The 13,153-nt window shown below is 34.6% G+C and overlaps 1 protein-coding gene across 1 annotated transcript; it reads right to left on the reverse strand.

The window, feature by feature from the left end:
- Window positions 1-9,273: 9,273 nt before the first annotated feature.
- LOC111400039 (probable protein kinase At2g41970) lies at window positions 9,274-12,754 on the reverse strand. Its single transcript, XM_023027502.1, has 8 exons — window positions 12,685-12,754; window positions 12,062-12,267; window positions 11,090-11,346; window positions 10,865-10,991; window positions 10,516-10,789; window positions 10,213-10,345; window positions 10,042-10,128; window positions 9,274-9,652 (listed from the first exon to the last, which is right to left on the reverse strand). The coding sequence occupies exons 2-8, from the start codon at window positions 12,168-12,170 to the stop codon at window positions 9,539-9,541; spliced, it is 1,101 nt and encodes a 366-aa protein (XP_022883270.1). The 5' UTR covers window positions 12,171-12,267; window positions 12,685-12,754; the 3' UTR covers window positions 9,274-9,538.
- Between the last annotated feature and the right edge of the window lie 399 nt (window positions 12,755-13,153).

The raw sequence follows: 13,153 nt of genomic DNA on the forward strand, positions 1-13,153 counted from the left end.
ACAAAATATCATCATTTTGGATCCGAAATAAGTGTAAAAACTCTAGTTATCAGACTCCAAAACTTGAATATTTGTTTCTGCTCAAACAACACTAAAACCAAACAAACACAGTACTAATTACCAAATTGGTGGCCAGTCAATCAAGCAATGCAAAAATATTTAGATAGCTACCACAACTTTTTATCTCAGGATTGAAATCATAATATCAAATCTAATTGAAATCATAATATCAAATCTATGTACTGCTTCAAAATTACCATACCGAAATTAAAATCTATTTTTTCAATATAAAATTGACGTGTGTGAAGAATTAAGTATAGCATCATGAATTCACAAGTAGTTTCAATTCTCGACACCCAATGGTCAAATATGTTCTTCCATCACTTGTAAGACACATACACCCCCAAACTTAGTATTTTCGCTCTTTTCAGGTGTGTAACTCAAGGTTGAATTTTTACACTATCCTCATCTCTTTAGTTTAGGTAAATCTCACTAATTGTAAGTCGATATAAAAATAAAGAAGGATTCTCCATAATTTGATTGCTTCAATCTCCAGAACTCAACTAGGCTAATAATCCATTATCAAAAGTCAATTTTCTTAAACAAGTGTTTGGGATTTAATTAAGGAATTCAGTGCATCTTCTGTTTCATGCACACGTTTTTTCTAATTTTTCTCAATTTTTATTTTGACACAATTTGTCCTTTTTCCCAAGCCAGTTGACTTTAGCGCAATAGGTTTTAATACCCTTACAAACTTAATAACTCGAGTCATAAAGACTACGAAGAGACATATACACACACACATTGATTAGTGCAATGTTCCCCATTAAACACATATCCAAGTAAACCGGAATCTCCATTTATCTTAACATCTTTCTACAACAGTGAAATCCCCAAATTATTTTAAATTTGGTCTAAGAATGTAAGATATAGTGGTTTTAGGTTTAGTATCTATTGTCCACTATTTCAACCTATCCAAATATGAAATCAACTCATTTCTACACAATGCTTAACTTAATTCACGTGCTCAATATATGTCAAACTTCTAATGGAAAAGTAAAAATTAACTTAAGCAAGCAACTTATTCACCATTCATAGATTAATTCATAATTCAATATATTATTCATTGTCAACCAGGTTAGTTAACTCATACAAGCACATAAAAGAAAAAAAATTGAATTTTTGTAGTAACTAAAGAAATAAAACACATACAAAAATACACAAAATAAAAGAAAAATCATGTTTTTCACCCCCAAACTTAAGTTAGACATTATCCTCAATGTCTTAAATTATAAATCCATATATAACGGGGTGGGAAAGAAAATGAAGAAAATACTCTCCTGATATGACGTATTGTCTAGCTTTTCCTATTACTCCCATTATCTCCTTTATCAATGTTGGTTTAGGTTTCCGTGATTTCTTGTTCCTACACAATGCAGTTGAATAAAACATTAAAGATCAAATACGTGGAACACATGTTATTTAGCTCAAACGTCTAATAAACCAACTAATATATAAGGGATATAAGGAGAAACAGGGTGTGGATGATGAGTCTCTAAAATTGAATGAAAACTAATCTAAATTATCTTAAACTATTCTAAATCTAAAAAGTAGAATAAATAAAATGAATAGAAGTGTAGGGTTGCCTCCCAACAAGCACTTGTTTAAATTCCATAGCTCAACTCTTTTTGTTTTTAGGCTATTCATGATGGCATGAGAAAGGAATTTTCAGCTCTGCATTTTGTGCACTGATTGCAATTTCTTCTTTCATTTTCCATCTTCCACAAAATCAAGTTTTCACTACTATTCCTATCAATAATTCTACCTTCATCTGGCCTGCCTTTGTAGATTTCCCAATGATTAAATCGTTGGAATCCTCACAGAATGAGGGTTGCTTGATTGGATTATCCATGCCGAAACTCTGTTGCTTATCTTCTACCCTTTAGACTATCTCATTAGTATCAAAATCCAGCAAAGCTCGGCTTGTAGACAAGAATGGCATTCTCATGATTATTGGCATATGATATGCCTTCTTCTATGTCAAAGATGATGAAGTCAGCTGAAAAAATAAACTCTCCCAAATTGATAAGCATGCTTTTGACTATTTCATAAGGGTGTTTTAGCAATCTATCTACTAGTTGAAGGATGATAGAAGCAGCATTGGGATCTCTCAATCTTAATTTATTGTAAAGAGGCAAGGGAATTAAGTTAATACTTACTTCAAAATCAATCAAACAATTAATACCTTGTAAATTTTCTATGGAGTAAGATAGAGTGAAACTCCCTAGATCTTTAAGTTTAGGAGAGAGTCTACACTGAATAATCACGTTACATTCTTTAGATGAAGCTACTATTTCATGTTTAGGTAGCTTTCTCTTCTTATTCAACGTCTCAATAAAGAATTTGGAGTAGTTTGAAATTTGAAGGATCGGTTTAATGAAATGGACGTTAACATGCAGTATTTTGAAAACTTCTAGGAATTTTGTAAACTGCTTCTCTAGCTTGATATTTTTCAATGTTTGAGGAAATGGAACTGCATGTGCAAGTTCTTTGATTGGAACTTCTATCTCAACTTACGGACTATCCAAAGGTATTTATCGATCATTCTCTGTTGATTTTTCAGAATACTCCACTTGTTTCTTGCCCTTAGTAGACATTTGAGTGTTCTCTATCTCCTTCTTCATTGTAGTGATTTCTGGCAGCTGAGCACCACTCTTAGTAGTGATGGCCTGAACCTGCTGCATTGTTGGTTGTCTTCGCAGTCTCTAAGAAAATGGAATAGGTGGCACATATGCCTTGACAGAGTTGCGGAAGTGAATGATGGGAGCTTAATAGTTGCATAATTTACCGCCTCAATGGCTAATACTTGCTCCCATGGGTTTTTCCCTATGTCACTCGATAAAGTATCCGGTGGTCTATTAGCTATTGTAGCTGCAATCTTTATACCTGTTGTTCCAAATTTTTGATAGACTCCTGCTGATTCTAGAAGTTGGTTTCAATCTTAGTAATGTACTAAGATAGTAGATCTTCCGACGATGGCTTTCTAACTAGTTGTTGTTGCTGTTGTTAAAACCTTGGTGGTCTATTCTGATTGTTTCCTCCCTGCCCATGTACTTATCCCTGATTGTTAGACTATGAAAAGTTTGGATAGTTCTTCCACCCCGGATAATATATGTTGGAGTAGGGGTTGTTTTGCTATCTTTGGAAGTTCTACATTTAGCTCACTTCCTCAAGCTAATTAACATGTGTAGAAGCCAAAGGGTAGCGTGTAGTAATATGAGGTGTACCATGTTAACTAACTGTGATAGATTGTGCATTTTCATTGTAAAAACTTCCATTTGTGCAGCCAATGCTGTCACTGCATCTACGTTGTGTAACCCTGTTGCTTTCATTGGAGCTTTCCTCTTAGTTGGCCACATCAATTGATTTTTAGCTTCTTCTTTTTTTATACAAATCATAGGCCTCATCGACGTGAAGCTTCATCACTGATCCTCCCGCTGAAGCATCTATCATATTCCTGAATCTTGTTGCAAACCATAGTAGAAGAAATGTTGCTGAGCCTGCTTAGGAATGTCAAGGCTAGAGTATATCTTGAACAAATTTGTGAACCTCTCCCATGTCTTAGAATAGCTCTTGAAGTATTTCTGGTTGAAAATGTGGACTTTATTCCTGATTTGGTGAACTCGAAAAGGTAGGAAGAATTTCATCATAAATTTTTTAACCCTATCGTTCCATAAGTGTATGCTTACTGGAGGTAAGCAAAGAAACCATTCTCTAGTGACATCATTCAAGGTATGAGGAAATGATCGAATTTGGAATGCATTTGTTGATATCCCTTCGCGACTGATCACTTCACATAACATAAGAAAAGATGAAATATATTCATAAGGGTCTCTGTGACTTTTCCAAAAAACTTGATATCTTGGTGATTTTGAAACAAATTTATGACATTCGATCTAAGGTGGAAATTAGGCTATCCGAATGGAGGTATACATGGCGGGTTGCACTAGTGCAGGAATTGGATTTACATAATCGCCAACTAAAGTAGGGGCTTCATTTTGGATGGTTCTATATTAATTTGGCTGTAGCATTTGCTCTTGAAGTTGAACCTAATTCTGCAGTTGATTCTGATTATCGGTTGTTCTCCTTGCTTGATGTTACACTCTTCTGTGATTCTGAATGTCCTTTCGATTTCGTGATCTATTGAAAAGATATTTTACTTGTCAGGATTTTGGCTATACCAAATTAGGCCGAATGTAGTCAAGATACAAGAGAATTAAGCAGTATAATAGTAGCCTAAAAACAAAAATAAAAATGAATCTAAAATATCTAATAACCAAAATTAACACAGTTATTCCTCAACAATGACGCCAAAAACCTGCTCTTCAAAATTCCGCAAGTGTGTGGTTTCGTTGTACAAGTAATAATCTTGATGAGAGAGTTATCGTTCCACAAAGAATAAAGCTTGATTCTAGTACATTTGATATATTTAAATTCGTATGTTGTAACCAAAAGATGATTAGTGAATAGCTAATTAAGTTTTATAACTAAAACTTGTAAAATCAATGAAAATTTGGTTTAAAAATCAAATGTGTGAGCGTATTGAATTTTCGATGCCACTCATCAATTCTTAGTTACAATTTTCAACCAATAATAATTATCACAATTCACGCAATTGTGACGATCGATAATTTTACTTTTATTTATTATTCTTTCTCAAGATATAATAAACATATGGTTACAATGACACTGTCATAATCCTAGTCCGAGTTCATATAATTAACATGCATTGACATTTAAGATTATCACACCTGATCGTACACGATCTAAATATTATTCATAACATTTGTTGTCAGTTTTATTCCAATAAGAGTGTTCTACCTACCATGAGTTTTTCAACGCTACGAATACGTAATTTATTATCTTAATGGTGCACAAACATTAAAACAATGTAATTATGCATATTAATGGAATCACAACGCAAGAATTAAAATAAAAACACAAAGGCTCGAATTAAAAATCAAGAATCAAAGAGTTTTGCCATCCATCCAATACTAATGATTCTAGCCTAGCTTGTTAATGTAAGAATTATAAAGAAAATAAAAGAAAGTCATCATAAAGCTAAATCACAAACAGGATATGCGTTTATATGTGGAGGAACAGCTATATCATGGAAATCTGTGAAGCAATCATTGACAGCAGCATCCCCAAATTATTATGAAATTATTGCAATTCATGAAACAAGTTAAAAATTCATATGGTTAAGGACATAACCCATCATATCCAAACATCATGCGGGTTAACTTCAACAAAAGATAGTCCAACAATTTTATATGAAGATAATACAACTTTATTGCATAGTTCAAAAAGAGGTTATATCAAATGTGACAGAATGAAGTATATTTCTCCAAAATTCTTTCATACGCATGAGCTTCAAAAGAATGGCTACATCGATGTCTAACAAATCCGCTCAAGTAACAATGTGGTCGATTTATTCACAAAATCACTACGACATCTACATTCAAGAAATTGGTTCACAAGATTGGAATGCGTCAACTCAAAGATTTTTAATGATAAAAATTAGGGAGAATATCTGTACTCTTTTTTCTTCGTTTAGGTTTATGACACTGGATTTTCCTAGTAAGATTTTAATGAGGCAGTATTTATTTTTAGTACTTCAAAATTATGTACTTTTTTTCTTTGTTTGATTTTTTTGTCCTATCGGGTTTTTATCAAATAAAATTTTAATGAGACAGATATTTTGTAATATATCATTTAAAAGAGTGTTGTAAATGGTAAGTTTATTAGTGAATGATAATTGTATCCCTACAAGTCCTATAAATTATGACCGTTGTATCCATGATTCTTCTCTATAAATATAGGGGTTTGATTTTTAAAAAAACACACAAATCTATTGATATTTTATTCCCCCTTCACCCTTTTATTTTATCCACATTAATTACAAAGAGAGTTTGGCATAAAATTTATGTGCCTAATGGTGTCAAACCAGGTGGGCTGGACATGGCCTGCTTGGAAACGGCCTAATAAAAATGTCCCATAATCTAAATGGGCTAATTCACTAGTTAGTAAACATAAAATTTGGTCCAGGCCGGCTAATATGATCAGGCCCGTTAATATTTTGAAAAATAAAATAGTGGAAATTACATAATCATAGGTCCTTAAAGAGTACAATTCAAAAATCAAGTATCAAGTTTGATCATTCACAAATCTAATTTAATATAATATCTCTACCCAATTGAATTCCAGACCCGATTAATTTCACCCACCCACCGCAAAACACTTCACCATCACCATCTCTTCCTTCTCTCTTGGACGCTGGCAATCCTGTCAAACTTCGCAACTAACGACGAAGGAGGATGCTTTGAAGGACGTAGCTGACATCAGGGACTGTTGAGAATTCTTAGCAGCGTCGCTGGGTGAAGTTGATTCCAACTAGGGTTGTAAACAAAAATTGTAAAACGAAAAATCGAACAGAAATCACATTTTAGAAATCGTCAGTATGGTGCCACGTGGACCCGGTCAATGAAATGGTTTTGAACTAAACCAAACCTGTCAAAATGGTTTGATTTAGGTTTGAGAATTTTAATTACGGTTTAAAATCAAACCGGACCGACAAAAAATATATAAAAATAAAAAAATAAGAAAATGAATTTTTTTGAAAATTCATCCAAATATGTAAAATTCAATAGTTTTGTCATTTGTGGGTATGTGTCGATTTCTAATTTTCTAATACATATATATTATTATTACCTAATAATCCTATTTTATATCTAATAATCTCAAAACAAACATAATCTATCAAAAGCCCTTTTCTTCTTCAGAATTCAGATGAACTTCAACCGACACTTGACACAATCTTGAGCCACCGACACCGCACACACTTCTTCAGATTTTTTACGCCTCTTCAAAGTTGAATTGTAGTCCATTACACCAAATTGGAGACAAAGAGATCCTAGGACTTCGATGATAATATTTGCTACGAACAATGTTTCAAATCAATAATTTTTTTGAGCAAACTAAGGTAAGAATCTGAAATTAAATGCGTTTTGTAACAATATACAAATGTAAGCTTATGTAATTGTTATATTTAGATATTATAAACAACTGCTTTATTATTGTGGTTGGTTATTCTTTTTATTTAATCAGTAACCTTTTTTTAGATATGATCATCACGAGGTCTTGTTGGATATCATTATTTTTTTGGGCCTTACATCTCGTTTAGTAGACTTGTATTGTAATATTATCATAACGTTATTAACCTAAAAAAGGAGAACAAAAATGAAAAAAACTATGTTTTAGTTTATTGTGATTTCACTTTGATTTAGTAGATATTTAAATTTATAGTAGATATATTTAGCCCATGTTTGAGCCATATTTTCCATGTTATCATAATGAGAAAATTGACCATTGGAGAGGAGATTGGGTCCCACGCGTGAAACAACAGGTCAACAAACGCGATTGGACTTGTGGGAGAATGGTCCAAATTTTCATTTTTTTGTCCCAAAAATTTGGTTCAAATAAGTGTGTAGATTGTTTTAGATTTATTACTAGTAAGATATAAATATATATTGAATTCAATGAATTAATGTCATAAAAGTAGACAGACAAAAAAATATACGACGAAACCGGTGGTTTAAAATCAGACCAAATTGTTAGGTTTAGGTTTGAGTTTTTTTCAAACTGTTCAAAATGGTTTGGTTTAGGTTTGGATTTTTCTCAAACTGGTTTAAACGATTTGTTTTGAAAATTTGTCAAAAATCAATAAAATCGAACCGCTTACACCCTAATTCCGACAACGTCGCCTACTGTGAACGGTGACTTGTGCGAACAATAACTCTGCAGATCTAACTTTTCTCTGTCCAACATCTCTTTCTCTTCATTCTCTCCTTTCCCATGCTCGCTGTAGATCCGCCTCCTCTCCAGTGAGTGCGTGGTTGGCGGCGCTGCAACATACTGTGAGCGACGATGTCATCGTCGTGGCCAAGGACGAGTGTGGTTGCTACAGGTTCTAATCCTTTTTGTTGATTTTGCCTTTGTTGTTGATGTGGGTAGTTTTGGTAAGGTTGTGGAGTGGTGTATTGTAGTGTGTTTTTGGTGGTAGTTTCTAGGTGTGGTTATGGTCCTTGTGGCTGTGTTGGCAGTAGAGATGTTGGTTATTGGTGAAGTGGTTAGTTGGGTATTGTTGGTGTGTTTGGTCGTGGTGGTTTCTAGTGTTAGTGGAGGTGCTCGTGTTGGTAGTGGTGATGTGGGTGGTGGCGATTTTGTTGGGGGTGATGTTGTGGCGTTGTTGTTGGTGGTGATGGTGGTGGTGATAATGGGGTGAGGTGGTTGCAAGTGATTTTAGTGGTAGTGGGGGTGCGATAGTGTTGATGATGGTGGTATGTGACCCACCATTTGACATATGTGAACATTTATTTAGTTATTTGTGACCTATGATTTAATTGTGACATAAAATTTTGATAATATGTGGCTTATTAATTTGAAAATCTGTGACCGACAAATAAATTGTGACTTATGAGTTTTTTGATTTGTGATCGATAAATAATATGTGACCAATACCTATACACATGTGACCATTAATCGCAAAATTGTGACCTATACCTATGCCCATATGACCATTAATCCGTGATCGGCAAGTAAACTATAACTTATAAGTTTTTTGATTTGTGACCGATAAATAATATGTGACCAATACCTCTACATATGTGACCATTAATTGCGAAATTGTGACGTTGTGACCTATATTTTTGCATTTGTGATCATTAATTGGAAAATTGTGACCTTAACACATTTAATTAATAAAATATTTTAATTAATTAATGAATACTTGAGTTTTGTATTTTTAAACTTTGAACTTGAAAATTGATTTGTAAATACTTAACGTCTTAGTTTTAAATTTTTCCCAATAAAATAAAATAAAGACTTCCGCTAATATTTGACCAAAAAAAAAAAATTAAATTTCTGCCTTAAAGAAAGGAGATTTCTAAATGACATACTTAAAGAAGCGATTATTTCTTTTTCCAGTCCGGACTCAATTGACCCATGGACCGCCTGGGAATTTCCAGGTCAACGGGTGGTAACGGGCTCATATAATTTTTTGGGCCGGTCCAATAACAGAACTAGGCTATTTTGCGCCCTAACATGAACAGGCTGATTCAAATCGCCCGCCCAGTTTGACATCTCCTGGCATGTTTTATTCCTGTTACGAAAAAATGAGAATCAACATATAAATATAAGTTACTTGAAAGTAGGGCCAACATTTTTAAATTGCAAAATAAAACTAGTTTTCATATTAAATCCACCATGTATGAATCCTAGAGCTTCAAGAAATTAGTTGCCCCCAAACGTTCTTAAAACAAACATGCGCTCATAAATATACCAGTAGATCATCTTCAAAGAGCACAGAAGCATCCAATGCTGCTACTGGAACAATAACTGCAGTGATTCAGATATTCAGTGGATACAACACAATAATAAAGTACAACGTGCTCAGTGGGTATGGCCTTATGAACGTGACTCAGGGCCCCGCTGGCTTAGAGTTGAGAAGTGGTTGCAAAGCTTTAACGACAATGGTCATGTTGGGTCGAAAATCTGCTTCATATTGAACACAAAGTGCCGCAACAGCTGCCATCTGGTAAACAGACAAAAAGGGATAAGGAATATGAATGAGTATTCATTTGTTGGAATTGTGTGGAGTCTAATTCTATTGTTCACCGTATTCGATTACCATAATATCTCTACTACGTAATGCATATTAAGCAAAGCCTTTTGTACACAGAATCAAAGTTGTGAGATTTTCATTGTAAAGCTTATTTCTTTTGATTTTAGTAAAATCTGTGTGTTTGCATGAGTACTTTTGTTTCCTGATTGTTTCGTTGCTTCTGGGCCAGTTATTAGGCTTATTCGTAACATTATTTTCATTTTGGAAGTGAAATTTCACATTGTGCGGAGTAATAAAATCCATAGCGCCAAACTTTTTTGTGCAGAAAAGCATGAAAACATTAAGAAAAAGGAAAAGACCTTCGCAATAGCCTTTGGCGGATAGTCATCATTTAGTTTGGGATCCACACACTGCTTCACTTTATCTTCACTCAATCTTGGAGTAGCCTATAGAAAGTTGAATATGAATCAAATGATTATTAGCTTCGGGGCACTTATTTTGAGTAGCCAAACCTGAAAAGAAAAACTCACCCAGGTTACAAGACTCTGTTGTCCTTTGGGCATGGTGTGATCTACTGGCTTTCTTCCTGTCAGAAGTTCTAAAAGAACAACTCCAAAACTGTAAACATCACTTTTCTGAGTTATCTGTCCTGTCATGGCATACCTGAAACATGACACTGAAGTTAGTTCAAAGTAACCCTTTTTAACTGGGGAGAGTTGATGAATGAACAATATTTAGCATCTTTCTGGTTGTGGACAAATTTTACTCCTTTACCATAATTAGAATGCACACAAACAACATTTCCGGATATACAGAAAAGAACGAAGGCATACTCTGGAGCATGGTAGCCGAATGTCCCCAGGACCCTAGTGGAATGCAGCCGAGCTGCAGTGTCAGAAGACTGGCTTGTCAGGCTGAAATCAGCAATTTTGGATAGAAAATCGTCGAACAGTAACACATTGCTAGATCTGACATCGCGGTGAACAATTGAAGGCTGACATTTTTCGTGGAGAAATTCAAGGCCTTTCGCTGCACCATAAGCAACCTTGACTCTTTGACTCCAGGTGAGAACTGGACCAGGTTCTGCCCCTTGCACCCCTTTCCTACCTGTAACACGAAAGGTTAATAATCAGCTGGTACTTTCGTATCATGCAGAATTTCTATATCCTAAGTTTGACCTACCGTGTAAGACATCATGTAATGAACCCATTGTAGCGTACTCGTATGCCAAGATTCTGTTGTTTGCCTCCAGGCAATATCCAATCAACCGCACAAAGTGCTCATTCACAAGTCTTGAAACTATAGACAACTGTATGGAACAACAGTGGCATTATTTAAGTAAAAGCAAGTTCACCTAATATATTGTTTTCCAGGAGAAATGAAAACCAGAAATTTGATATGCTTCACCTGGGCAGCAAAATCAGAGTCTGGCTCTGGAGAAGAACTGGTATCTAGCTTTTTAATTGCTGCTTGCTGGCCGTTGCTCAACTTTGCCAAAAAAACTCTACCATAAGAGCCCTCTCCAATCAAAGCTTTTGTACCAAAATTACCTGTCAACCTATTTAGCTCATCCAATGACAAAGCCGGTGTCTCAATAGGCAGAACTTTCTGTGGAGCACCAGTTCTTATAGCACCTGAAGTCCTTGGCTCTTGTCTTTCACTGCCTAAATTACAAAAAAGCAACAGAGTAATGCGCTGGGCTAAAACTCTACCAAGGGTTGCAAGCTATCTTGGTTTTAATGATGCAAGAGAAATTTCCACTAAGAAAAATAGTTATTAGCATCAATTCAAGCACATCAAAAACAGAGGTGCAAATATCATATTTTTCGCATTTCTAAAGATAATGATGAAGTTGGAAAGTATTGCAAGACCAGACAACGAGAAGAAAGGAAGGGATGACAGTAGGCAAAAATAATAACTATCAGGATTGCCTGATTTTTCTTAATAATAGTTAGGTAACTGGTTATACTATGCTTTAAGCAAAGTTAGATCCTAAATTAAGGACAGGAAGCTCGTTTCCGAAGGGCATTCTTCAAATGGTTATACTTATATTGTTGCCAGATAAATATAAGCTGAGTTCCTAAAATAAATTAGCGTGAAACCATCAGACAATTTTAGTTAAATGGGATACGTCATAGTCATACATGCAAGAAGAAGTAAATTAAAATTGAGAAAATGCCAGAAAATCTCACAAAATAGTGCCAAATGAACCAATCAGTAGTTGGACGTGGATACAGTAAGCACTTAAAATATAGACATCAAAATTGCTTTGATATCATAAGAGACATTTGTACATAACTATTCCATGAGACGAGTTTTGAAAATGCTCATGAAACATTGGTAAATTAACACCGTATAGAAATGACAGGAAAGACGTACTGCCACCAGCGCCACCACCATAAGGATTGCCCGCTCTAGGCGGGGCTGTACTTTGGTTTGCTGGAGGACCACTGTAATTTTCCTCTTCTGCACCTCCACAGCACAACATTGTTCAATTCTGAAGGTACAGCAATCCCAAAGGAATGGTTTCGACAAATCACATACGATAAATGCTGACAAATAACAATTGTTTTAGGCCCAATTTCCTGTAGTAGAAATAAGAATGTAAGATTAACCATTATCCAACATAATTTCAACCCAACTTCCATATTAAACCAAAAGATTTGAATTCAAGAAAAAAGAAGACAACCAAATCTGGCTTGGGAGAATTGTGGAATAAGATTATCAAATCCGGGAACTGAATTATTCATGAACACGATGAAATCGCTATTCAATTTAAACAAATTAAAAATGGGATTAAGGGAACATAAGGCAAGATCACAAGAAATAAGCAGTTACATTATAATTACACGTAAATATGCCAAAAAATAAAAAATAAAAAATCACTGAATCACCAATGAATAAAAAAAAAAAATGATTACATTGTTAGAGATTGTCAAGTGAAATGCAGAAAACCCAGAATCCCATGAATCAAAACATGCCATAAGAATCAGAAAATGTACCTGTATGAAGACGGAAATTGGAGGAAGAAGGCGGATAATTTCTCTCTCTCTCTCTCTCTCTCTCTCTGTGTATATTACCTGTATAGAGGCTACGGAGAAGAGATTTTTCTGTTGATTGTCGCGGGAAAGTCGCATGCAAGTCTTATAACCGCTCAAAGTATTGCAAAGCTACGTGCCTGCCTTCATCTTGCACGTCTAACAAATCACTATCTGTTTCAATTTAAAAGGGTGGTCCATAATTCATACTTTAAAACCTTAAACTTTGTCAAATGGGAAATGAAATTATTTGTAAGAAATTATTCCGTCAATCAATTTTGATAATAATATAAACAAAAAAAGAGTTAAATCTTGTGACAGGAGAGTTACGTGATAAGTTTATGTTACTTTTAAATAAAATAATTCAACAATGTCAATTAAAAATTTAAAATGACTTGCTGGATTGGCTTGTCTGTGGCCAACTTGATTGGTG

The sequence above is a fragment of the Olea europaea genome, chromosome 9 (assembly GCF_002742605.1).
Source record: "Olea europaea var. sylvestris chromosome 9, O_europaea_v1, whole genome shotgun sequence".
In the NCBI taxonomy this organism is placed as follows: Eukaryota; Viridiplantae; Streptophyta; class Magnoliopsida; order Lamiales; family Oleaceae; genus Olea; species Olea europaea.